General features: G+C 40.8%; 1 protein-coding gene across 7 annotated transcripts in view; it reads right to left on the bottom strand.

Annotated features, from left to right (window-relative positions):
* The window catches only part of LOC100550123 (guanine nucleotide-binding protein G(I)/G(S)/G(O) subunit gamma-4), a 98,139-nt gene that overhangs the window by 67,729 nt on the left and 4,228 nt on the right, over nucleotides 1–26,182 (bottom strand). For 3 of the 7 annotated variants that reach the window (XM_085219696.1, XM_085219686.1, XM_085219691.1), the window contains exons 1-5: nucleotides 23,581–23,719; nucleotides 9,220–9,304; nucleotides 7,787–7,985; nucleotides 5,674–5,764; nucleotides 845–2,924 (exon numbers count right to left, since the gene is read on the bottom strand). In XM_085219696.1, coding sequence (XP_085075822.1) covers nucleotides 845–2,924; nucleotides 5,674–5,764; nucleotides 7,787–7,978 — 2,363 coding nt within the window. In that variant the 5' untranslated portion in view covers nucleotides 7,979–7,985; nucleotides 9,220–9,304; nucleotides 23,581–23,719. Of the gene's footprint in view, nucleotides 1–844; nucleotides 2,925–5,673; nucleotides 5,765–7,786; nucleotides 7,986–9,219; nucleotides 9,305–23,183; nucleotides 23,323–23,580; nucleotides 23,839–26,182 lie in introns of those variants that run through there. The other 4 variants (XM_085219687.1, XM_085219688.1, XM_085219689.1 and 1 more) reach the window with 4 other exon arrangements.

Genomic DNA, 26,182 nt, shown 5'->3' with positions numbered 1-26,182 from the left:
TCTTAAGACTTTTACTTGCTATGTCTTTAACAGTTTTAAGAAAAGACTGCTAAACAGTATCTGAAACATTTCAAGCACAACTTCATGCAACTGTTATTGCCAAAGGTGGTTTTTTTTCTTTTATATTGGCACACTTCCAAGGATATTTTCTACATTCTTTCTACTGCCCATGTATTACATTGAGTTCATATAGAATTTGGGGTAAGGATCTGTAAGTTTCTTAATGTACTGTCGGCTTACAGATATTCACCTTCCCTACCTTCCAACTTCATTCCCATATCTACTAAATTCACTTCATCAGGACTCCAACAGAAAAGATCAGAATCCTTCATAGAAGAAAGGATGCATTCATATTCTTAATAAAATATATGAAATTTTATTCAGAAGCTACGAGTGCAGAACGAATAGAAAATTTTCTACTTCATGTCTTAGAAGCTTGTTTTCTCTTTTTAAAAAAAAAATTAAATGATTCACAAATTTTATAGGTATTAGGAGAAGGGAAACAGACCAGAAAATTTAGGAGAAATTCTCACTGAGTGAAATGAGAACCTGTTCAACGCTGACTCACTTTAGCATGAAGAATTAAGAGGCAAAGAACGTACCACATTAGACACAGATCTTGTTCTTACACACTTTGTTTTGACTTGTTCAAGGCCCCATAACTTTCTGCAGCTTATGAATCTAACAGAAAGTCTTCTGTTATTTATCTTGACATCCTCTCTGAGATATCCAAGTGCAAAATACAGTCCAAACAATGTTTATGTTCTAATCAGTGACAAACAGATAGAACTCTATACTACGTAATTACCTGTGTTTTCCACTAATAAGCAGAAAATCTACCAACCTGGATTTAAGCAACGCAGGAAGTGTCTGCAAGTAAATCTGAAGTACTTCGTAAGGCAAGCACTGGCTATGGTAACTGCTTGTGTGTTTATCAGTTGTAGTTAGTCCCAGTTGTTGAGCGTGGCAAGCTAGCTCAACCCCCTTCTGAAGCACTGGATTATAAACACAATGATATAGTTTCCACTGGACCACTGCATTTCCCTTTTGAATTAAGTGGCAAATATGGCTTGCAACCTGCATGCCGCGTAGTTTGTCTTCTTCAAAAACAACATTCTGATAAGCCTCCAATGCATCCCATCTCAGCAACACATCTTCAGATCCACTGCTAGGCAGAATTCCCTGAACTCTGCAGGAGGAACTAGATGCAACACCAGCATCATTAGAGTTGCCCTGCAAGGCATCTTCCAACTGCAAAAGCTGATCACAGTCAACAGTACATATATTGCATGATGCCTGTATAATTCTTGGAGAAGCTTCTGCTCCACCCAGCTGATCCAGTATAAACTTGTTAAGGATGTTCAGTATGTGCTGTTGGAAGTTTTTTAATATTGGTAACTTGGAAGCACGAAGCAATGGAACAATCACAGATTTTGGGTCCATACAACAGCATATTCCTACATTATGTATACCTGAGAGAATTTGAAAACAAGTACTGCTCAGAGAAACTTGCTGCAACAAGTGCAAACACTGGTGTGCACAAACAGCAATGCAACAGCATCTGTCAGGATAATTAACTTCTCCATCAGTTGTCTCAAAGGGATTTCTGGAAGCTTGGTTTTTAAATGCAGATACAGAGAGCCCAGAGAGATCTCTGTGGTGATGCATGAAGTAAGAGTACTCACATCGTCTATGCCGCTTTCTTGTACACACTGACTGATGGAGCTGCTCTGATTTCACTTTTTTGACAGTGCTGATTATTTTCATGATGCTGTTTATAAGGGATTTCAGATGCTCTGGAGCTTCCCCAGTTACTCCCTCATTCTTCGTACACAGCCATTCCATTTGGAGTACTGTTACTTCAAACAGCTTAAAACCTTGATGCTGTATGAACTCATGAACGAGATCTATTGCTTGGCTAAAGTAGAACGGATTAGAGGCTGCACTCTGCAGGCAGCGGATCAAAATCTGCAAGACTCCTTCTATAACTTCAGGTAGAAGCAAGGCTCTGTGACGGTATCTAGATAATTCAAAGTCATCCTGAACAAGCTGCTGTAGTGTTTTCTTATACTCTGGAGCAAAAGGATGAGGCTGCTTTTCCAAGCAAATTCTGATTTTTAATGCTGCTTTAAGCAAGTCTGTCACATTTCTTCTCAAGTTGTCAGGCATTGTTTCTGTACTGCTTATATCTAAAGACATAAGATGCAGAACTGTACGAAACAGCATCCTTTGCACCAGAGCCACAGGTTCTTCAGTCCACCCTGTAGAAACCACTTCATTTTCTGTGTTACTACTCAGATTACAGTCTCCAAATCCTGACAAGTACTCAGTTAGCGTGGGCACCACAGAAGCTGAAAGAGCAGAACTGTGATTCAAAGTAATATCAAATCCACACACCTTCTCTAGCAGCGACAATAACACATGGCATAAGTCAAAAGGAGAGTTATCCACGTTGCTTTCAGCAACTCCTGCAACCGGTTCATTCAAAATCTCTGGATTTAGCTCATGCACTGGAATAATTTGGCTGGAATTTTCTAGACTAGGGACATCAGAATTAGGATTTGGTACCACTTCAGTAGATAAGAAATCACTTCTACCTACAAGGTAGCTGTCTCTAGCTGGGTATGTTAAAAAAGGCTGCAGGAACTGGGAACGTCTGTGTCTCATTGTTACAGTGCTCTTGTCATCAGAATTGCCTTCTGAATCCGAAGTGGACAGCTGAGATCTTCTTGCGTCTCGCACAGAGTAACGATGGGTGGTTTTGCGCATACGCCCACTTTTTCGAGATCGAGGATGTAGCTGTGCAGAAGCCTGAAGAGATGAACGAGTGCTCCGATCTAATCCCATTTTTTCCTGAGTGGATTTCACACTTGAATTGCTCTCTTTGGTCAGGCAAACATCTACTGTAAATGGTATATCGAAACCTGTTGCAAAAGGAAGACAAAGGAACATTAAAAGAACACTCAGAAACAATACGTTAAAAAAACAAAAATAGAAAAATACTTGAATTTTACTTCAAGTGTGAGTAGTATCATAACATGCCGTGTTATTGCACATTTGACATTTATAACATAAAAAGTTGTTAACAATTCATGTTCAGGAACCACAGTGGCTTTCCTTTAAATCCTAGACAGCTGAAATATTACGGATAGATAAACTGTGCTAGCATTTTACTTGTAGGCACAGCTATTCCATCCTCTTAATAAAATAAGATTACATCAGATGAAAGGATTTCTTCAAGGAAAGGAAAGTTTAGTTTGAAAAAAATCTTTTGGCCTGTTACAGCCACTGGTTATAATCTACTTTGGTGAAGCTAGATAAACCAATATAGTAGCAGTAAAATATCAGTCAGCAGCACTCGAACTCCAGGATCTACTCTATTACTTAGCTGTGGAAGCAGTTCTAGGCAGCAACAAAAACATTACCTATTTTCTGCCCATCATTTGAAATATTCATAGCAAGCACTGCCAAACAACTCCAACCCACAACAAGTAAAAGAAAAACTGAACTCTAAAGGGAGTGAGAATATGTCTTCAGCTTTATGATTGAACATTGCTTTATGCAACTCACATGCTATAGGAGCTGAGTGCCTTAACTCACAGCATAAAGATATGATTACAGACTATTGGAAGTAATAGGAAAAAATCTTCAAGTACAGAGTAGATCTTTAAGTACACAGGTCTTAATCATTCCAGTTTTAATTGTTCCAAATCCAAGAAGCAGACATATGTTGTGGACTTCCAGCAACAATCAGGGCCAAGAGGAAGATTGAAATGAGTAACCCTTAATTTTAAGATGTAGAACTTTCCCAGAAAAGCCAAGATGAAACATCTTTCAACCAGGCAGCATAAAAGTTTGGAATATGAAATCTAAATCTTATTCAATAGGCAAGAAATTTTTTGAGGAATGAAATACAATATTTCCACTTGACTTGCATTGGTCAACTCAGACTACAAACAGTCAAAAAAGCAGATGGAAAAAAAGTTTGTGTCCTTTTGGATGAAGTCCACCGTGACTTTTAATCAGTAGCAGAAAAGTACCTGTATGCTTTGTGCATAAGAATAACCCAGCAAACAATGGAAGCGTTCACCATCCACTATGTTCAGTACTCAGAGAAAGTAGAGATAGTCAACAATAATGCACCATTCAACCCCTAAAAAAAAAAAAATCCCAAAGCACACAATACAGACATAAACCATAAATTGAAAGAAAAGATACTTTTGTGAGCAAGCACAATCATTCCTTGCTGTTTCATAGTCATAGTTGCAATGCCTGTGGAACAGCTGCTTTGGAGGCAGGAAGTTAACTATGAGTATCTTATCAAATAAAGGGTATCTCCTGAACGGGAAGAAAGCAAGCTAGCTAATACAGATGGGTTAAGACATTTTATTTTAGATCAAGGAAAACAAGCTCTCTGTGCAAAATTGATTTATATCATGTTTACTGCTTCAGTACCACAAGCTAGAAGTTTGTAGTAGGTGCAAACCACATTATGCAAAGTGTAAAACCAGCACATCTTAAAACCTCTCTAAACAGCAGCATTTTAAACTACCACTGGAAAAGTCACTAGGCTATCATAGGGCAAAATATTTAATTCAATCATGCTTCCGGGAACATGGAAGAAAGATGCAAGCAGGGTAGTTGTTTACATAAAGTATTATGAAACTGGCATTCTAAATGCTATACAACTCTGAACATCAACAAAATCCTTAGATTTACAGGGCTTTAAAATGGCAAAGAACTCTGGGAAAGCTTCAAGGGAGAATCCTTCAGAATTCTTTCAAACATACAAGTAACTTGTCTCATCCTCTGTTTTATCTTCTAATAAAGAAAAACACAGAAGCTCCCCTCCCCCCAAAAAGCTATTGTCACTTCATAGTTCACTTCTTGCACAGTTTATCTTGTATCATCTCTTTAATCTCTTGATTTTGTATCATACTTTCCACTCCTTTGATTTAAACAACTTTTTTGGCAATTGAATCCTTGTGATTTAGTTTTTCTGTTCATATATCAGTTTTTCCTGACACGGAACATCCAAGATGCACTCTGATTCTGTTCACAGTCATCGAGTATTATTCCATTTTCAAAGCCTACATCTGTGATATTCATTCTACCTTCACACTCTGTTACTTGTTTAGTTTTTAAGCCTCTCTTCTATCATTTCTTTCATTTCAGAAAATCTTCAATTTTAGAAGAAAAAAAAAGTCTCACTCCATCTCTGACCAGTTTAAAGCATCCTGTTGTAGATTTTTTTTTTAATTAACCATTAAGTCTTTCCTCCTCCTACCCACCATGAAACACCACATATTACAAAATCGTGCACTTTCAAACTCCTTTCCAGTCTTTCCCATATCACCTGAAAAGCAAAAAACCAACCCGACAACAAAAAATGATCTCACCACACAGTTCAGATACACTGTAATGTGAGCATCATCTTGTACATAAACCAAGAGCCTTGACTTTCTCTGTACAATTTTCCTTGTATGTTGATAGAGCACTGGTATTTTTATATTTTATTACTTTGTAGAATTACCACTTTCATTCTGTACTAAGAGGCTGTGGACAATGGACACAGACACAATGGACTTCTGTTCTTTAGCTGGCCATACTAGAATACAAATACAATGCAATGACAATTTCTAGATCCTTAATTCTGTAAGTAATAAATCTTACCTACTGCTTTTTCTTCTTGGACAGGGATTTTCCAGACCAGTGGCAGAAGTGACAGAAGGAGGGTCAGAAGCTCTTCCCGACATGTCAACTCCTGTGTTCAGAAGGGAAAAAAACAATCTTTTGTAATTCTCCCCTCCCCCTCCCCCCCCCAACATAGATGAATCCTCCGGCTTATTTTAATAAGCAATAAACATTCAGTTCCCTGTGTCTTCTTGCTGTTCTATGCAGAACTGGTAAGACAACCTAGTTGCAAAGAATGGTATAATCATTAACTGGAGCCAATCAGAAAGCTTTTGAAGTATTTATTAAACTTTTTCAACCCTTCATATAAAAATCTCTTCAAATCCTTTTTGTTGAACAAATTCCTCACCCACCACATAAGAAAACAAGGAAGTTAAAGTTGAAAGCAAATAATATAAGAAGGTGGAAAATTCCAACAATTTACTGGTTGCTATACATCACTATCAGTATGGTTTCAGTGCTAAAAACAAAAACAAACAAAAAAAACAAGAAATTTTATCCCCAACCCCCAATTCAGAAACACAAAAACCTGACCTGAGGATTTTTGTAGCTGACATCATTCAGTGACACGCAGCCTAAGCAAGAACTTTTCCCAAATATTCAAGATAGCAAATAAATTAAGGTGTGTGAAGATAAGCAACAATTTTGCTAAGAAGCTGCAACATTATGTTAAGAAGCTTACAAACCTGCTTTTAACTGAAGATCAGAATTTATGAGTGCCTTGAAATGTTTGCATACACTCTTACCTACTGAGATTTGAGATTCAGAGTCCTTAAAAAGGCATTTGCAAATGTTAAGAGGTAGAATAAAGTGAAAAACCTACTGTTAACTTCACAAGCCACCTATTTAGAGATAATCTACTTGAAATATTTAAGTATTCTGTGCATGTTTCTTATTAAAATTTTAAGAAATTAAGATACTGAGCCAAATGACTCAGTAAGTAAAACTGATTATGGATGACAAAGCAGCATCAACTTCTTTTTGTTCAGAGAGGTGGTGGAAGCCCTGTCCCTGAAGACATTCAAGGCCAGACTGGACCAGGCTCTGAGCAACCTGACTTAGCTGTAGGTGTCCCTGTTCATTGCAGGGGAGTTGGACTAGAACATCTTTAAGGGTCCCTTCCAACTCAAGCAATTTGATGATTCTGCTTATGTACACAAACACATTTCTTCATGCCAGTGAATTCACTTGGTTTGGTTCAAAAGATCACCTTAACACTGATATGTCACCTGATTATTCATTAAAAAAAACAAAACTACTTCCTCTCAGCCTTTGAATAAAACCAGCATACAAAAGTTAGGTCTGCACATTCGAAAGATTGAACCAGAAATGCATCATAACCATCAAGAACCTCACTACAAATTATTAAGTTGATAATGAAATTTCAATTAGATGTAGTTTCACAAATTCACTTGTATTTGTTTTATCTTTTCCATTTTGGGATGGAAAGGAGAGATCTAGTAAATTGTACAACAAATTAAAATAAAAATTGAAAGAACAAAGCAAATACATTTAAACCCAGTTTATTGAAAAGTCAAGTCTTAAAGTTTTGGAACCTTTTCTAGAAATAATACTGCCAAAAATGGATGGAATTCCATGTATGATGGTAATTAGAAGGACCGAAAGATTATTATTATTATTGTTTTTAACACTACAGCTCCACCACAACGTAGAACAAACTCAAATATCCATCTCCCATTCACATCACAATCAGTGAGAAACAGTCGCTCACAGAATTGCATTTATCTTCCTACCAAGTGTTTTGTTGAAAGATGTATGCTTTTCTTTTTAAACAAATTGGAAAGGTGGACATTTTGACTTTATTGCTTTAAAGTAACAAATGCTGGTTTTCACTACAGGTTAAGCAAGCAGACTCATTTCTCTCAAAAATTCTACCCTACTGCCTTTCTACCCAGCTGCTGAATTCAAGATTCACACAGCTTAACTAGATGGAAGTTTAATAAGCATTAGCTGGCAAACAGGTATATGGTTAGCTATTTTTTTCTTTTTTGTGCTTGCAGAAGGACAGAACTCAACAGTCAAGGTTCAGCACAAAAAGAAAAACTTATAACCAGGTAAGAAAAACTATTACCTGATCAATATTAGAGTTGAGTGTGGTAAGCAAAATAAACCCACGGCCTTGAACTAAGTACTGTCCCAGGGCAGCCATATGAGTTTCTTCCTCTTCATCTTCCTTGGCTTCTGCCCTCTGGACCACTGCATTGCACAGTCTGTTGACATCCGTCAAGAACTCCCGTGCCAGTGAGTTACTGGCACTGCTCATGTCTGAGCTGTAAGTAGAAAGCATGGAAAGTAAATTCACCAGAAAATACATTTCTTAAGGAAAAAAAAGAAAAAAAACAAGGGAGAGAAGGTCATTCCTTCCAAATGCCACCTCTCTGAAGCATGGAGGATGCGTAGGACTGAGGAATAGATATACTAACATATGATGGAAGGGAACAGGAAAGAAGCTTATTACAGTGAGACTTCAGCTAACAGCCAGTGATCCCAAACATTCATTTTATAAACCCGTTAGATAAGTCTAGGACACACAGCAGTCCTTCACATTGCAAACATGAAAGTTAATGATTTTGTTCTTAACTTAAACCAAAATGTGATCTTCAATCTTCATCTGCTTTTGAAAGACAGCAAAGGTAGTAATTAAACAGCACTGCATAGGGAATGCAGTCAAATATTTTCCAGTCAAATGCATTCCGCGTTGAGTGTTCCAACAGTATACAGATTGTTTCAAGGGAGCAAAAGTCCCAAGGAATGGAGATAAAAATTGGACTTCTGTAAACATAATACTTTTGATTAATTCTTCCTCCTCTCCCGCAAGCACTTCCTTTAAAATAAGATTAACTGAGTGGGTGGCAGTCACTATCATGTACTTAATTCAAGACATTTATTCTGATGCACATTCTCAGGAGAAAACACTAAAAGCACTGCCACTGACCCCAAACTAATTTTATTTTAGATAATACACACAAGGCACCCATACACTTGGTATATTCACTATTACTAAGTAATGGTTAAGGTTCTCTTATATGACAAATGTTCTCATCAGTCAGCACTAGCACGTGCTGAAAAGTTCAAAAAACAAGAAGCCAAAAGAAATGCGAGGCAGCTGTAAAAAAACTGATCAAGGGGGTCACTGGTGAAGGCAGAACAGAAGCAAGAGTATTTAATCCACAGAAAACTCATTTAATGAATACTACAGCATGTTTAACTTCTTTTATTCCTGAATAAGCAACTCAAGTGAAATCTTCAAAACTCAAATATTTTCATCATGTCCAAGCCCAGAACATCCAAGATAAGAGCCAAATGGCCTAAGGTTGTGGAAATGTAACGAATGGATTAGTACAGCATGATCAGATAGCATCTACATACAGGTATTAGGTTGAAAATTAGAGCTGTAAGAAAGAACAAGTTTGCTAGTGCTGGTGGTGAAAAAGCTCCTTTTAGTGGCAAGGCTAAATACTTCATATATCATGACATTCTCTGAAGTAACAGAAAGACTCTTACCAGAATTACTTTGCCAGCTTAATACATTTAGCTTCAAATTGGAAGGAAAAGGAGATACACCCAGGAAACGTCACTCCCAGTTCACCTGTTTAGAAAAAGTGAAAACACATGATGTTTAATATGCAATTTTTTAAACAATTCATTCTGTGATAGCTATCTGAAGCTCCTTGAAGTTTTTTGAGCTTCCAATTTCTCTTTCTTCTTGTTACGACTATGTCCACAAAATCCTATTACAGAGGAAGTAACTGGTGACAGATGGTAAGTCAACATAATAGAGTTAACTAGTTTTTAAAATGTAAGATGAACGAGGTATGCAAGTTTCAGCATCTCCTTTTAGAAAAAAATACAAATTCTTCAGTGCTGAGTATCTGCATACATAACACTTCGCGCACCTGCAGTCTGGGACAAGCAAAGGATATTAGGAGAAACTAAATTACGCATTTGTATCAGCACCTGACTGCGCTTCAGTCCTGTCCCTTTGTTTTACCCTGGCAAACAACCAACCTTTATCACTTTAAGCACTGGGAAGCTGTAATTAATAAAATTGTAATGTAACAGTGCCTGCTTTGCTCTTCATCTCCAGAGAGCACACTGAAGCAGTGTCGAGTTCTTTTCTCTCTCTCTCATGCCTCTAAGCCGCTCCAGTACTAACACAGGATCCAAACAGGCAACAAATCAGTGTTCTTCAGCATACCTCACACTTCCCAAGTTTTGAGCTGTAATTAGTAGCGAAGAAAAGACCAAGAGGGAGAATCTCCTAATTCACTCCAGAAGGAGCAGAAATAGCAAGTCCATTACCCCAAGCAAATGGAACACGTAAATGTGTCAACACAACACATACAGCAGCCTTGTTTCTGTGAACTCTGTGTGAAGGGCAAATATCATCTCCACGACGACACAAGGAAAATTACTGCTATAGAGAATAAGCATTCATACAGCCCCAACATGCAGTATTCTTTGCTGTAAGCTAAGCTCTCAAAGGATTTAATTTTTTCTATTTGAAAACTTGGAGTTACTAGTTAGTAAGCTTTCTCCACCCATCTTCAGAGTGGATTCAGCCTATGGAAAAAACAACAACAAAAAATAATCTTTCTTAAATATTTTCACTTAAGCAAGACTGAAAATCTCCTTAAATATACTTAAAACTCATTAGAGTATGGATTCCTCTGACTGGTTAAATATTTTCTCCGCTGCCTCCTAAAAGAAATACCAGTAATTACAGAGGCAGAGTTTATTACTACAATCTCTCAACATGTGCTGCCACTGTTCCCAAATCCTGTTCAAGGGCTAATTATTTTGCCATTCTATGGTACCAGAACTCCTTATCTACCTCCTTCATAGTTAACATTTTCATATATATATATATATATATATATATATATATATATTATATATATATATATATATTATATATATATATAGTTATATATATATATATATATATTATATATACATATATATATATATTTATATATATATATATACATATATATATACACATAACTGAACCCAGTTTTTAGCAAAGCTTTACACTTCTCAGAAGTTGCACCTGCTAGCACACAGACGTACATATACGAACTGTCCAAACATACACTTATTCCAGTGTCCACAAACTGAGGCACTCCAGCTGCAAGCCGATATAAACATCAAAATCCTGTTCTCTGGAGGGATTAAGAGTCAGAAAGGCATTTGTTAGCAGTAGAAATGTGAAGGCTCTAATCAAGAAAAGCGCCCAAATCATTCAACTACAAAGGTCTCTTGGAGAGTGTTTAAAAGACACGTTCAGAATTGTGGGTAGGAAAAAAAAAAAAGAGGTGAGGATAGTAAACCAAAAAAGGAAAAGGATGAAATTATGACTGCAGCACTCACAGGAATTAAAGGAAAACTTGGTCAAATTAGCCTTACAACTAGAGTATGGCAGAGTATGAAAACTGGGTAAAAGACTTCTATGGGTTTCTTTGTAATGGGCTCCCCTTTGAGTGCTTGAAGCAACACATTTCAACTAGAGCCTTGCAGAACATCAGCTTATCCTTACAGCCAACATCCACAACTCATCCCAACTGAATGCCTTGAGCAACTCACAGATTTTACACTTGCAGCAAACTTTATTGAAAGATGTGAAGGATATGCTGTTCACTATATTTCAGAAACTTCAGTCTCCAAAATTCCCACACTGTGTGGCACTGTTCCAAGGATTAACAAATTAGCAGTGCTCTACCACAAGGGTGCATTCTCAACATCACTAGAAAGAAAAAGCACTATTTTATTTATTCTAATTGCAAAAAGATGTCAAACATGCTTTCTTAATGCACAAAGTTCATACATAATTGGTAAGGAAATAAGATACCTTCATTCTACACCACAGAAAATTTATGGCTACCAGGCCAGATAACAAAGCACTACTGTTTAGATGGATTTGCTGGAACAAGTACTAGCTGCTTCTCACTTGTACCTATTTCTCTCTCTTCAGTTAAGAATCAAAGAATGCCTTGGGTTGAAAGGACCGTAAGGATTACAGAGCTCTAAGTCCCTGCCATAGGCAGGGCCACCAACCTCTACATTTAATACTAGATCAGGCTGCCCAGGGCCACATCCAACCTGGCCTTGAACACCTCCAGGAAAGGGGCAACCACAGGCTCTCTGAGCAGCCTGTCCCAGCACCTCACCACTCTCTCCAAAAAATATTCCCCCAACATCTAATCTAGATCTCTCCTCCTTTAGTTTCAAACCATTCCCCCTTGTCCTGTCACTATCTAAACAGACTCACTGCACACACATCCTTGGAAATGCAGCTTCAAACTTCATTGTTCATCCTGTCTTAAAGGATGTCCATTGTTCCAGCCTGCTTATCACCTTCCCCTTCTTTTGCAGATAGCAGGACACTGACACTGCACCCACATGGCATGGCATTTCCTCTTACTCAGAAAGCGTGTCACCTAATTTGCTTTAGGTAGGAACTACTTGTGCTACAATATTTTTTGTTTGCTTAAAATGACATATCCTCAATTGCCATGATGCCTGGTAATATGGAAATAGATGCTGTGCAAAACACTAGTACTGAGGTAAAGTGCCTTCACCCGGATTTGAACTTCAGAGAACACACATCAGAGGAAAAAGCAACCCAAAATAAATGACAGGAACTAGGCCATAGGAGAACAGCAAGAAACCTACCAGAATCTCAGTTCAGCACTGCTGTGCACAAGTGTAATGGGATTGTTACAGTTCTGGAAGACACAATGTGTCAGGACTTCCTATTGCTAGTCCTGAAATAAATGCACATCCTTACATTCCATTTCACCTCCTAGAATATGAAGACTGTATTTCATAAAAAACAACTTTAAAATAATATCCACTTCCGAGAGAAGAAATTCACAAGCATTAGAGCAAACAAACAGCTTATGCTGTGAACGACCCAACATTCACATGTAATCTCTTCACATCCATCTTTACACCATCCTCAACTCAATCCCTATCACTTCTGCCCTCAAGGGCCTTTCTGTACCAGCTCTCAAGGGCTGCATTTTCCATTCACTGTCATGGTACAGATCAACTTACCTGCAATTGAAACTTGTGGTTTCTACTGACTTCATTCTATTTTCATGAAGTTGCTCATCACTTTGAGCATTTTTAAGCATAGGAATGCTTTGTACTTTGGTGGGCTTTACATCTTTGAAAGAAAATAGCAAAAGCATTCCTTAAATAATTTAAACCACAGTGGAACTTGAGACCAATTGTTGTTCAGTGTTGAATACTGGGTCATGAGCATACACACTTCATACAGTGCTACAGATCAGATAGTGTTATCTCTGGCATCAATGCAATATGGGGGAATGACAGAAAAATTAAGGAACTTGTAGCCAGAGCTATTACTGTGTGAATTTTGCCTTGTACTTGGTTATCTTTTCAGCAACATACTGCCGAGAAAGATCTGGAAAGTCCAGTAATGTAATAAAAACACTAATTATCAAAGAATCGTAGCAACATTATAATAAAATTATACACTAAGCCAAATTGGGCCAAGATGCCATATTATTATAATATTTCAAATAATTACATTCCCTAACTGTTGTCCAACAGCCACAGCAAGGGTTAGAGGTGAGACAAAGTTTGGTACTGGTCTCTATATGAACACAAGATCCCAAATTAGAGTTCTAATAGGTCTTTTTTCACTATTAATTCTACAAAACTAGCAAAAAAGAGCAAGTAATAAGCTACTGAAATCTCCTCTAAATGTTATGAGGCAGACGCCAAATTCCTCCCAGTCACGGGCTGGTAGAGGTCAGCCCAAAATGACCATGCCAAGGACTACTCATATAGCTGCACTGTCAGGCTACAGTGTCTGAGTAAAACAGAAGATGTACGCATCGAACAGGCGTGGATGACAGGCAGGAACCACTTGAAAGCCTGGATTTCCTGTAGCCTATTGTTATCTTCAATAAAAGCAGCTTCGTATGCAAGTTTATATGTGGTATAACCCAGCTGTACACTGCACTGAAGGAGTGTGAGCCACATTTATAAGAAAAAGAATAATCTTTGGAGAAGTTATATCACCGACCGTGCAAACAAGAGTAGAGTATCTGGCACACAAAGCCAGCCATTTGTTTACCCTCCTCAGTACCGTGTTCCAGATAAGAGACAAATGCTGCCCAAACCTTACACAAAGACATGGCTGCGAGTTCTTTGTTGAGTACAGAGTACAGTGGGGTTACACTGTCAGAAGGTATTAAAATCAACACTTGGGAAAAACATTATCTAGATAAGCTATTGTACAGCAGCTATTTCCGATGCCAATCTGTAGCTGTTTTGCTCATTCTCTGTAACAAAGCACATGGAAATGAAGCCACCACTGGCTACTCAATGCTACATTTACATTATAGAGCATTCATCCCATGTAGTGAGTCCTTGTTCCAGCCTCGCTGCTTATACTTCACATTTACAGGGTGTGGAATATGCTCGTGATCTCATCAACGAGTGACATTTATATGATAACACTATGATTTTCACCTCACTTCCTTTGGTGTTACACCCTCAGTGTAAGCTTTGGCTTCTGTTAGCAAAGGACAACAGACATGATGAAGAGCAGCAGCACATCACTGACAGTCACTCCACAGTAGGCTTCTGCAATTCTAACAGACTGCCAAGTTTATCCTGGAAATCGTTTACCTAGACACCAACAGACATTACATTTGACTCCTTGGTGAAAAAAACAAGTAAAACCTGAAGCAAATGCACTGCAGAAATTAGCATTCTTCCTTTTCTATCCTTTCGACATCATTCAAAACTTGACACAGACTAGAAACAAATACCAGCTGACCCTGTCAGGGGGTGTTAAGCAGCATGAACAACACAATCCTTTCAGAAAACAGCACCTGCAATTCAAGCAGAGCATCAACAGAAAACTTGAGAGGCTTTGATACCTGGTTTGTAAAAAAAAACAAGGAATTCAGCCAAAAGCATAGCTTAAAAACAGGCAGTGAAAATTTGCTAACCATCCAACAGTACTGATAATCAAAAACAAGAGCAAACAAGTAAAAACAAGACACTTCAGTTCATTCTCAAAGCAGATAAATCAGACAACGCTCTCGCTCTGCAAAAGACCTCTTAATTACTCTCTATTTCTAACCATTTTCTGCTCTATTCTTTGCTATCATTTATTAACTACCTGGGGTCCCATGAGCAGACAGCCTATGAAGACAGCGCTGTATCAACCATTAACCTACACATGAAAAGCTGCTTCTTAGGATAGAATCACAGAATGGCCTGGGTTGAAAAGGACCACAATGATCATCCAGTTTCAACCCCCCTGCTATGTGCAGGGTCACCAACCACCAGACCAGGCTGCCCAGAGCCACATCCAGCCTGGCCTTGAATGCCTCCAGGGTTGGGGCATCCACAGCCTCCTTGGGCAACCTGTTCCAGTGCGTCATCACCCTCTGGGTGAAAAATGTCCTCCTAATATCTAACCTAAACCTCCCATCTTAGTTTAAAATGAGGATACAGAATTTTTCTTAAGACCACAGGGAGACACGAGTTTTATTTTACTTTTTCCAATGTCTGACATAGTCTTGTTTCACTAAGGACCTCACTAACCAGCTTTCAGTCTTCTGGGCAATCCACTAGGTCACTAACAGAAATGAATAAGAATGCTCACTACCTTTGGAAAAATAACGCATGCACTGTGTTTTTCACTAACCAGGGAAACATGCCAAGCTCCCACTACAGTAAACAAGTATTACTTTAATAACCACTATTAAATATGTTGAGATCTTCAGAGCAATAGCGCTGCTGCATATACAAGTTGTTTGTGTACGTACCATCTTACTAATGCTACAATCACATAAAATCAGAAGTTACTCAGCTCCTTTCTCACATCAGTGGGATGCTTGTCTTAGAAACCACAAGACAGAAGAGTCTGCTTCTATAAACACCTTAAGTCTCCCGCAAACTTGCAGCCTGCTTATGTTCCACTGCCTAACAATTAAAATTTTAATCTGTGAAGCTCAATATTTATACAACCTGGGATTAAGAGATTTCTACCACAAAGTGGATGTGAAAGCATGTTATCTTACAGTTCAGGGAATTGCACCATCTGTATTTCTTAAAAACAAACAAAAAAAGGCACTCCGCAACAAGAAAACCAGTCCTTAAATAAAAATGCTTCCTTTAATAAGGTGTACAGCCAGCTACCCATGTCACAGTGCTTCCTAAACTAGAAATTCCCGTTCTAAGCCAGACAAATGCTGTGCTAAATCCAGTCACATTAAGGAAAAAGGCACTTTCCAAAATATCCATCATGTAGTACCTTAACTTAGCTATCCTACTTTGTCAGGAAGTAGGACGTTTTAGGAACACCTCATTAACACCAATCCAGTGAATTTTGATGGAGTTTTTGGTGCACCACAGGCTACTGAAGTGTCCACAGCAGCAAAAAACACAAACAACTTTTCCAACATTTAACTCAGACTACAACAGCTTTTCCAATTTGATTGTGAAGCAATCAACATAGGACAGAAATTGTACACAAAAAGTATATTATATTACTGCAGTTTCAAGAGGTTTAAGAAGCAAATGTTAAACTTGAGACATGTGGCACCTGCAAATCCTTCCCGTACTTAATATTTACTTTTTCAGAAGTATTATCCAGGGGACTAAAATTAAGTGCCAACTCTCTACTCATTTGTAGAACATCATGTAAGAAAGAGGAAATCTGTCGGTAGAAAACTGTCATGCTTTAATATCTCAGTCTTGAACTAGATTTGCCACATTAAATATCTACTTGATAGATAAAACCATTATTTCAAAAGAAATAGTGGGTGAGATTAAGAGTTCTTAAAGATTGAAGTATTTTTTCTTGGAATAATGGGCAATGCAAGCTGTCATAATGGAGCAGAGCAACCCTATACTGACTTTGTGCCACCCAAGTTAAATTCAGTGCACAGCGTTAGGAAAGTTTTTCTTGCTGACTTTCAGATACTCAGCAAGCTCCACCTTGAGCTGTGAAGATCTGTATCCCCTTTACAAGCTAGCAGATTTTCCACAATTTCTCTCTATTGAGTTTGAAAATGTCACTGCAACAGAATATAGCAAAGAATCCCTCTGCTTAGCTGCGTACTGCACAAGTGTTTTGGGACAGCTTCTCAACTCAATGTGCAATTTTATTGAGTCATCAACCAAAATGAAACACCTGGACACACATTCTTGTTAAGGCTGAAATCAAGTTAAAAGAAAACATGACTCATCTAGAAGATAAATGCAGCACTGATGAAAGACCGGTTCCCAAGCAGCTACCTACACACAAGTCACACATTAACACCATGTGTAGTATATGCTGTGTACAAGTTATGCTAAGCTTGTGGTTTTCTATTACCCAAAACAGTAACTACAATAGAGTTGTCAGCCACGCTGTGTGTGCATTCCAGATTATTTAATTTTACATCTTTCAGACCAGTGCCTGAGGGCAGAGAGAATAAACACGCCTTTGAAAAGGCATGGTGAAAGCTGCGGGTCTTTAAATGTAATCATTGCAACATTAACTGTGTTACAAACTAACAAGACTGTCTCTGTGATAGCAAGTAAGATGTTCCAAAGAAGAATCCCACCACGCTGTTAGTAACACCATGAAAGTGCTAGAGATAAGCCTGGTTAGCACAAGTAGAGAAGACAAGAATGTGTTCCAGATCTTATCTGAAGGACAGGATCTGTAAGGAGCGCTGAAAAAATCTCCAACACAAGACAGAAATTAGGTAGAAAAATAAACTATGGAAGACCATGATATTATTTCAAAAGAGAACCAGAAGAAGATTAAAAACTTCAGTAAAGCATTCAGAAGAGAAAAGACTGAAATTGCACAGCTCCCAAGTAACGCGCATTCAGAATACTCTCCAGACCGCTACATTCTTAACCTGATTTAAAATAAGGCATGTAATACTCAATATCTTCTTCCAAGCTTTAGATTTGATGCATACCCCCAAAAGAGATCAGAGAGCAAGTCCTGACAGTCGTGGTTGCACAGCAACGACTGACTTTGAAGACAAAGACTAAATTCCACAGACTGTAAACAGCAGCAGGGAAGAAACCAGGTACCACAGAAGGTAAGTCAGAAGTTCAGGGCCTCTCCAGCAGAGAGCCAGCCAACACTAACTCCTGCAAGACGTGACTGACCTTGCAAAGACCCTCCTTCATTATTGCGCAGGATGGCAGATCAGGTGGTCTCCAACACAGCTGGGAGAAACGGTATGGATGTGATGCAGAACATACTGCAACCACCTGGAAATGACTTGAAGCATCTAACATACTACCCAAACCGTGATCTGGAAGACCTTGTACATCCTTCTCTAATTTGCAAGATGATGCATTCCAATTGCAACAATACTCAGCAAGATCAAAGAGGGAAGAAAGAGTTGAGCAGTGTCTTGAGGCACTCTTGCTGAAGAGGTTATGAGTGAGAATATGCTATTCCTGAAACTGAAAGCTACATTGTTTGAGGATTAAAATTAGAAAGTATGGTGCTGAAGATAAACTTGGCCATTGTGTCTGAGGTAATCATGCAGAGCAGATGAATAAGACAAGAAGGTCATTAACATGCAGAAGGCTAATTCTGCTTCTGGGATTTTAAAAAACTCGTCTGTGAAATCCATGTTTTCTAGGAGTAATTAAGAGACAAAGCAGCAAGTAGCAATTCTGAAAGTGATACGAAAAAAAAACCATCATTTCCCATAGTATTTAAGAGTTTCACACACTTGCTCCAGTTAAGCTCAGCATGCCAACTTCCTTTTCAAGTGCAAGCAGTTTTAGTTGCCTTAGGGAAGCTGACCCTGCACCTCTCATGTTCTGCAGCACAGACATCTGTTCCAGCTGTGCCGACCCTCTTGCACTGAGTTGCCTGCAGGCAGCCAGCACGACAACTACAGCCAAAAGGAGTCGCATCAAACCTCACTTCGGGCAGCTTCTCCCCAATAGAAATGGGAGGCAAGCAGCTTATATTTAACCCCATATAATGTCTAAGCGTGAAATTTCCCTCTATTCCTACTAACAGATAGACAGATATTAAAGAAAATTTTGAAACACTGTAGGAAGCCCTAAATCCATCCAGAAAGCACAAAATAGCCCAACTTCAAGATGCCCTTCAAATTATAAACATCTATCACATACAAACAAGATTTTAAGTGGATGAAATAGTTTGGGAAACAAATTATGCCAGATGAAGACTGCATATATAGTGAAATAGTGTTTTCGGTAACCAAGCACCAGATGCAATGTTTGCTGAAAGTACTGGGGATTTAACATGACCCCCCCAATAACAAAAATGACTTCCTAACTGAAGGAATGGAAGCTTCTAAAACCAGTTCTGATAGTTTCCCCTCTATTTGAGGTTAAGATGGCTTTGCTCTCCCACCTTTCATTAAAAAAAAAAAAGTTGACAGATTTGCATTTTTTTCTTTATTAAGACTATTTCAATGTCTGAAATATTGACTCAAAAAATACATACTTCAACTCCTGAAATGTTACAATGAAAGTATGCTGTCGAACTTCTATCAATTCCTGCCATACAATTATAAATACTTAGGAATATCTCCTTAAATCCTAAATATCTTCCTTCCTAGTTCACTCAGTTCCAGAACACAAAACTGTTCATCCCTTCACACTGCCATTTCTGTTAGCCATTCCTGACCTGGTTAGTTCGTTAAGGCTGAACCAAGTCAGTTAACTACAAGGTGATTCTGCCATTTATCTCCCTCAAGAACACAAATCTCCTCCACAATACTGGAGAGAAATGAACAAAGTCAGTCACCTGCTGAAATAGACCTGTACAAAATAAACAGTTTCAGTGTTTCAAATAAAGCCTTGCATTCAGCACTATCCAGCAATAATTCCCTTTTACAGACTGATTTCCCACTTCCCAATTTTCTCTTGGGAAAATAGGATGGCTTTTCCTCTGCTGTCAGAAGTCTGAAGAACCAGGATGTCTCCTCCCACCTGCATTCAGTACTCTGTGCCCACGCACTTTCTCTTGCAGCAGTGACACTTAACTGGAGTTGAGAAGCTGACTTGTGAGTGGAGGGAGCGAAAGGAATGAATAAACATGAGGATTAACTGGGATTGTTAGAGGATGTTGACCGAGCACCTGGCACAGACACAGCTCCCCCACTATCGCACCTCTCACGTTCCCAGCAAGCACACACGAGCTCTTTTGCTGTGTGCCAGGAACCAACCCAGAGAGCCTCTGCTCCACGTGGCTCAAAGCACTACACACAGCTGTGGGGGAAGAGGGCTAAGAATGGGCCAGAGAAGCAGTACTCAGACACAGACAGTGGAAGATGATGAAATGGGTAATGGTGGCATCAAAGCAAGCCGGTGCAATTTAAACATCCAGGAGCCAACATGTAACAGTTGCTTCTGTGGTTATCAAGAAATAACACTATCGCAGAACTACCACATGGAGCACAGCATTACATACCTCCCTCTTCTTCAACATACACACACTAATGTACTGCGTTCTTGTTCTACTTCGCTCTCACCCCACAGTATTAGATTTGCACTGCCTAGCCACAAAGCACAGTGCCTTAAAAAAAAATCACACACAAGACTCTAATAACAGAACAAAGTCTGATTTTCTAAGGAAAGGGGATTTTAACCAGCCCCAGGCTGCAACCATGAGCCAAGCAGAGCTAATAGTTCTTCCACAAAGACTGCACATGACATCTTTCTCTTTTCCCCTCCCCTTCACGCAGTCAGTATCATTTCTGCACACTTTTATCTGGGGTTGAAGCATTCCCATGCACTAATTTCAACACATCACAGAAAAACATTCTGAAACACAATGTCTGAACCAGAACAGGGAGAAGGAAAAATCTAAGTCAGCTACATACCAAACTGTTTTATTAGTTCCTCCCAAATCACCAACTGCTGACACAGATGCTCTGCTGAGTCAAAGCAGAAGCCCCCCCTACCCCCTGTTTCCCCCCCCCCAAGAGGCAGCAAGGGTGATGCTAAGCAGGGCAGCTCAGCCCTCCTGGCTGCTCACTCCCTTTCTTCTGCATGCATTCACTACCACAGGTTTGTGAAAAATATTCCTTTTTTCAGACAGACTATCTTTCTGTTGAATCACCGTGCTGAGGGCAGTAAAGGGGAGCATGTGGCTCTTCCCTGCAGCATTTTGGAGCTGCTGGGACAGCTCAGCTGGTTCAGACAAATCAGAGCCATGGTAATGAATACAAGTGCCTGGATCTCTTCTACCTGGTCTTGAGAACAGATTCACCACCTCCAAAACAGTGGTAATACAGCAGCTGATAGCTCTGATAATGAGCCCAATTACTTGATGAAGATTCATAGGCCTTTAGATAGCGTCAAGCAATGATGCACCAGAACCACTGACGCTCACAATCACCTTGAGCTGAAAAAGATGGTATAAAATGACCCCAAACAAATATAACCTCCCCTTCCTTACATATAACAATGTTTATAAACTAATACAAACTACTTTTCCCAAAACCTAAAGAAGAGCACACTGAAGCTAAACCAATTACCAATATTAAACAATGACATCTTGGGCAGCAGCTGCTACAGCCCTCCGCTAGGGAAGCTCTTCATTTAAGAAGTGCACAGAGCCTGAACCTCCTCAGAGAGAGACAGGAGAGACCTTGGTGAGGTCATGTCTATGATGGCTGTTTACTCCAATCAAGTTAAATTCATCTGCTGAGGACAAGTAAGAGCATTTTTGGCAGCAAGTGCTTCCTGGCACAACAGGATCCCCTTACAATATAATCATTTCACCCCCCTTTCCCTCTGTACCCTTCTAGCCACAAAAGATAAGAACCAATTTTGGGTTCAGAATTCTCCGTGTTGTATTATCTCATTTGAAAAAAAATATCAGCATGATAACAGCAAAATTCTTCAAATACAAAGGAAACTCAAGTGTCTGCACAAGCTAAAAGAATTTACAATTGCATATTAATAAGGATGCACCATTAAAGAAATCACTGAGAGTAAAAAAAAAACAACTCAGAACCAAGAGCTTCCTGAAGCACTTGTTAGTATTTCTTTAGAGTTAAGCTCAGCACTATGAAAGTGAAATAAAAGCAGCAACATACTTGCAATAAGCGGTAAGAACATACAGTTTCTCTTCCCCATTGTTTAGATACTCAGTGTTTTATTTCCCATAGATCTTTTGCTACTGCTCAAGTGCTCTCAGTCTCTTTTCTCACTGTCTAGAGCTGCCCTACAAACCGAAACAGAGGCGCACTAAAGGCTACAGAGGACTGAGAAAGGAAGACATGAAAGAAGCATTTAAGAAATCTAACTACATGGTTACTGACTCAACAGAAAATATTACAATTCAACATTTTAAAAACAGAAGCACTCTGAGCACACTCTAAAAACTGATGGGGGAAAGAGGGAAAGCTGGAAGGTGGTGACAAAAAAACTCCACTGAAGAAATCCATGCAAATTCCATACAGCAGGTAACAACTAAGTGCCTTCCTGAGCTCTCACTTCTAAATGCTGGTTTCAGAAGCACAGCAAGGAAAGCTACTTGCTTTTAACTTTCAAGATTCTCTTTCCAAAACCTGATCAGGAATGAAATTAGAACACCACACAAAAAGGCTGATTTCTCTTTATCTATGACAAGGCATGAAAGCACTCCTGTTCTTCATTCACTGAATATTTTAAGTGTTCAACAGAAACTCTTGGGGTCATTATACTGCACATTTCCTAAATTAATAGGATACCTTCATCTTCACACGGCTGATAATGGCCTGCCAGCTTACAGTTAAAGAAGAGGAAACCCACCGTACTTTTATGGCTTCTCACACCCTAAGGCTCCATTCCAATAAAAGCTCCATGCAGAACTGCCCCCTGGTCAAGCAAGCAAATGCAGCCAATGTCAACAGATCCACCTCTCCTACAGATATTTCCTGCAGTTAAGTGTTGCAAGCATCTCTTCTTTGCTACCTAGCACACACATGAGTAAAAACCATCTCCTAACAGCTTCTGCCACAGGTTATCACACCACCCCACAGGCAGCAATACGACCTTGGCAGTAGCACGGGTCTGTATCACCGACAAGTTTCCTCCAGATACTTTCACATAGCTCTGACTGGCTCATGTGGCACTTACAATCAAAGGTGCCTCCTGTCCCGACTTTCACCTGGCTCCCATCTATACCCACACCGGATGCTTTCCCGGTTCCCAGCTCACCGCACTCGATCACACAGCCAGTCCACCCTCCTGACTTCTTCCATCACCCTGCTTCCCTTATGCACAGCATTTTGTCCTCCAGCACACACTCTCAGCTTATGAAGACCTAAGAGGCAGAGCAGGGTTTCATTTAGGAACGCTAGGTGGTACGTAAAAGTTAACTAATACTTCCTCCCAGAGAAGCATCTCCACACGTTCTCCTCATGCCGGCTCCCATGACTGCGGAATACCACACAGGAGCTCTCGTTGCCCCCCTGCCTATTGCTTACAGCGGGCACACAGGTGACAGCCCGGCTCGGAGGCCCCGAGCCTCGGCCGCGCGCAGCCCGCAGCCGAGTGGCCGCCTTCCCGACGCCGACGGCCGCACGCACGGCTCTCACAGCAGGGCAGCGCTCCGCGTTTCCTTTCGGCAAAGCCGGAGGCCGCACGTCAGGACAGCCGCGCGGAGCGGCACCCAGAACCGGCGAAGCCGCCGCGGCCGGCTGTTTCCCTGACATCCCGAGCTCCGCCCGCAGCCGCCTCTTCCGCCTCCCGCCGCGCAGCCGAGCTGGCGCCGGTTAACAACGCCCCCGGCCCCGCGTACCGGGGCCTCGATTCGATCCGCCCCGCCTGAACGCGAGGCGGGCCCCGCGAGGCCGCAGCCGCCGTCGCCCACCGCCCCCTTACCCGCTCCTCGCCTCGCCGCGGCCGCCGCGCGCCGCCGTCCGCCCAGCTCTTATCGCGCTGACAGCGGCCCATGGCGGGACCCGGTCCCGTCACCCGGGCAACGCAGCGCCCGCCCCGCGCCCGTCCCACCTGACGCTGACGCCGCCGCTCGCGCCCCCGCCGTTCCCGCTCCGCCAGCACCGGAGGGAAGGAGGGAGAGAGAGAGGGAAGGAGGGAGAGAGAGAGGGAAGGAGGGGGCAGCGGGCTGCGGGGGAGGCGGTGTCACGCACGCGCCGCAGCCAATGGGAGCGGTGTGTGTTGGGGAGGGGGGCAGACCCCCGCTGGGCGGGGTCAGCGCTGCCGGGGCCCCGCCCTCTGCCTGCTGCCCACCCGGTGCCGGTTACGGGGCCGGTTGCCGCATACACAGCGCTTTGCACGCAGCAGTGGCCTCGGTGTTCGCCCTAGTAAATTCTTGAGGCAGATGGGCTGCGTTAGCGGGCAGCTGGCTGAGAGCTGGCGGAAAGGCCCTGAGTGCTGCTTCCTCAGCCCCGCTCTGACCCGGTGCAAACAAATCACGTCTGCTCATAAATCAGTAATGTGCCCCACCACCCTCCCTGGGAAGCCAACAAGTCAGGCAAGGGCATCTGTTAATGTTCCGAAAGGGGCACAGTCTCTATATTATTCATGCATCAATACTCCTATCCAGGGGTGCCGAAGTCTGACAGACCCTTGAAAACAGGCAAGGCTCACTGGGCACACACACATCAGCACACCCCTCGCTGCCTCAAGCATTCCTGGAGCATCAGCCTCATGCTCCCTGGCCTCAGCATAGGCCTGGGCCCCATGCTGTTGGACTTCACACCCTGTCTCAGGACCCATGGGGATTGCCTGCATGCAAGGAGCCAGATCTTGGGAAAGCTCCAGGCACCAGGATGCTGTGGCCCGCCGGCCAGTTAGCTTATAGTATAGTACAGTATAGTATAGAATAGAGTCATTACAGTTGGAAAAGACCACCAAGATCACCTTGTCCAACGTCCAACCCATCCCCACCATGTCCACTAACCACGTCCCTCAGTGCCACATCCACTTGTTTCCTGAATACCTCCAGGGATGGTGACTGCACCACCTCCCTGGGCAGCCTGTGGCACTGCCTCACTGCTCTTTCTGTGAAGCAGTGTTTCCTAACACCCAGCCTGAACCTCGCCCGGTGCAACTTGAGGCCATTCCTTTTCATTCTGTTGCTGTTATTCTGTTGCTGGAGAAGAGGCTGATCAACCCCCACCTCACCACAACTGCCTTTCAGGTCACAATAGGTAAGGAGTGGTAAGTTCTCCCCTAGGCATCTCTTCTCCAGACTAAACAATTCCAGTTGAACTAAAAAGAAAAAAATAATGCTGAGAAAGGTAAAGAAATAAAATTAAAGATTTTATCAGTGCAACCTGTCTTTCAGATACACGGAGTTTCTTTAATTCTAGTAATTAAAACTCCTGCTCCAGATATGACAGCATGCCTGCTGCTCAGTTTTAAATCAGTGCTTTACCATAAAATACTACGCATGAGGGAATTGATTCTGAATTAATGTGCATCAATATAAATTTGCAACATCTCCATTAAATTGAGTAACACAACCTCAGTTCATGCCTGAATAACTTTTAAATCAAGTCTGGTTCTTTGTATCTACATTAATTCACTGCTAACTCTCTCTAGTTCGCAATCAAAATCTGAATCCCACTTAAATCTGCAGTTTTTCAGCAGAATTCTTCCTAAATTGTAATATTCTGCTCTAATTCTCCCTCCTCTGCTTACAAGCAGGTGGTAATAACATGGAATACAAGCAAGATAAAAGACTGTGAATGGCATTTTCCATTTGTTTCCTTGAACAATAGACCAAGTCCACACCATTGAGACATAAACAGGCAGCATCATTACTTATGTTCTTTAGTATGCAGTGTTAAACATTCACACATGGTGGATTTAGATAATTGGTTCCAAAATTTTAGGGGTCAGTGGGTCACTGTCCAATCTCAGAACTTTGTAAGTAGCCACCACACATTTCATAAGCCACTACTCTCATCATCAGACTTCAGTCGAAAATAGTACAAAATGTAAGGCCCAGATTTTGTGGGCCATTTCTACAGTCCTTCCTTTCCTTATCTTTCTAAGAAAGTTTACCAATATTTTAATGGTATAACAAAGCCTAATTATAAAACTGTGAAGTGATACATGTGAGCTGCCTTGGAGCCACCAACTTAAGGCTTTTAGAAAGAACACCTTCAGACAGCTCAGATTTGCAGAGGATGAGAATTAATCCATTTTCCCAAGGAAGCACATACTCCACTTTTTCTTATTGTACCGTGAAATATCTGAAGGAGCAAGAAAAACGGTAATATAACTTTGCACTTAGGGAATCACTGAATGCTGTGAGTGTTATTAAAATAACATGTCAGTTTAGATGTGGGTAATATATAATACATATACCATGTACGGAAGCAGTCTGTGAACTGATGCCCTTCTGGATGAATGCTGGAGGAGGCAGCTGCTGAACAAATACAAGGAAATAGAGAGCCAGGTTGGTTGTGTTTCACGCCTGAGTTCTTCATGTTTGACTAGCTGACTAGAGTAG

This window comes from Meleagris gallopavo, chromosome 2, assembly GCF_905368555.1.
Source record: "Meleagris gallopavo chromosome 2, MGAL_WU_HG_1.1, whole genome shotgun sequence".
NCBI classification, from domain to species: Eukaryota; Metazoa; Chordata; class Aves; order Galliformes; family Phasianidae; genus Meleagris; species Meleagris gallopavo.
The sequence above is the reverse complement of the archived record's forward strand: the minus strand, read 5'-3'. Positions and strand labels throughout refer to the sequence as shown.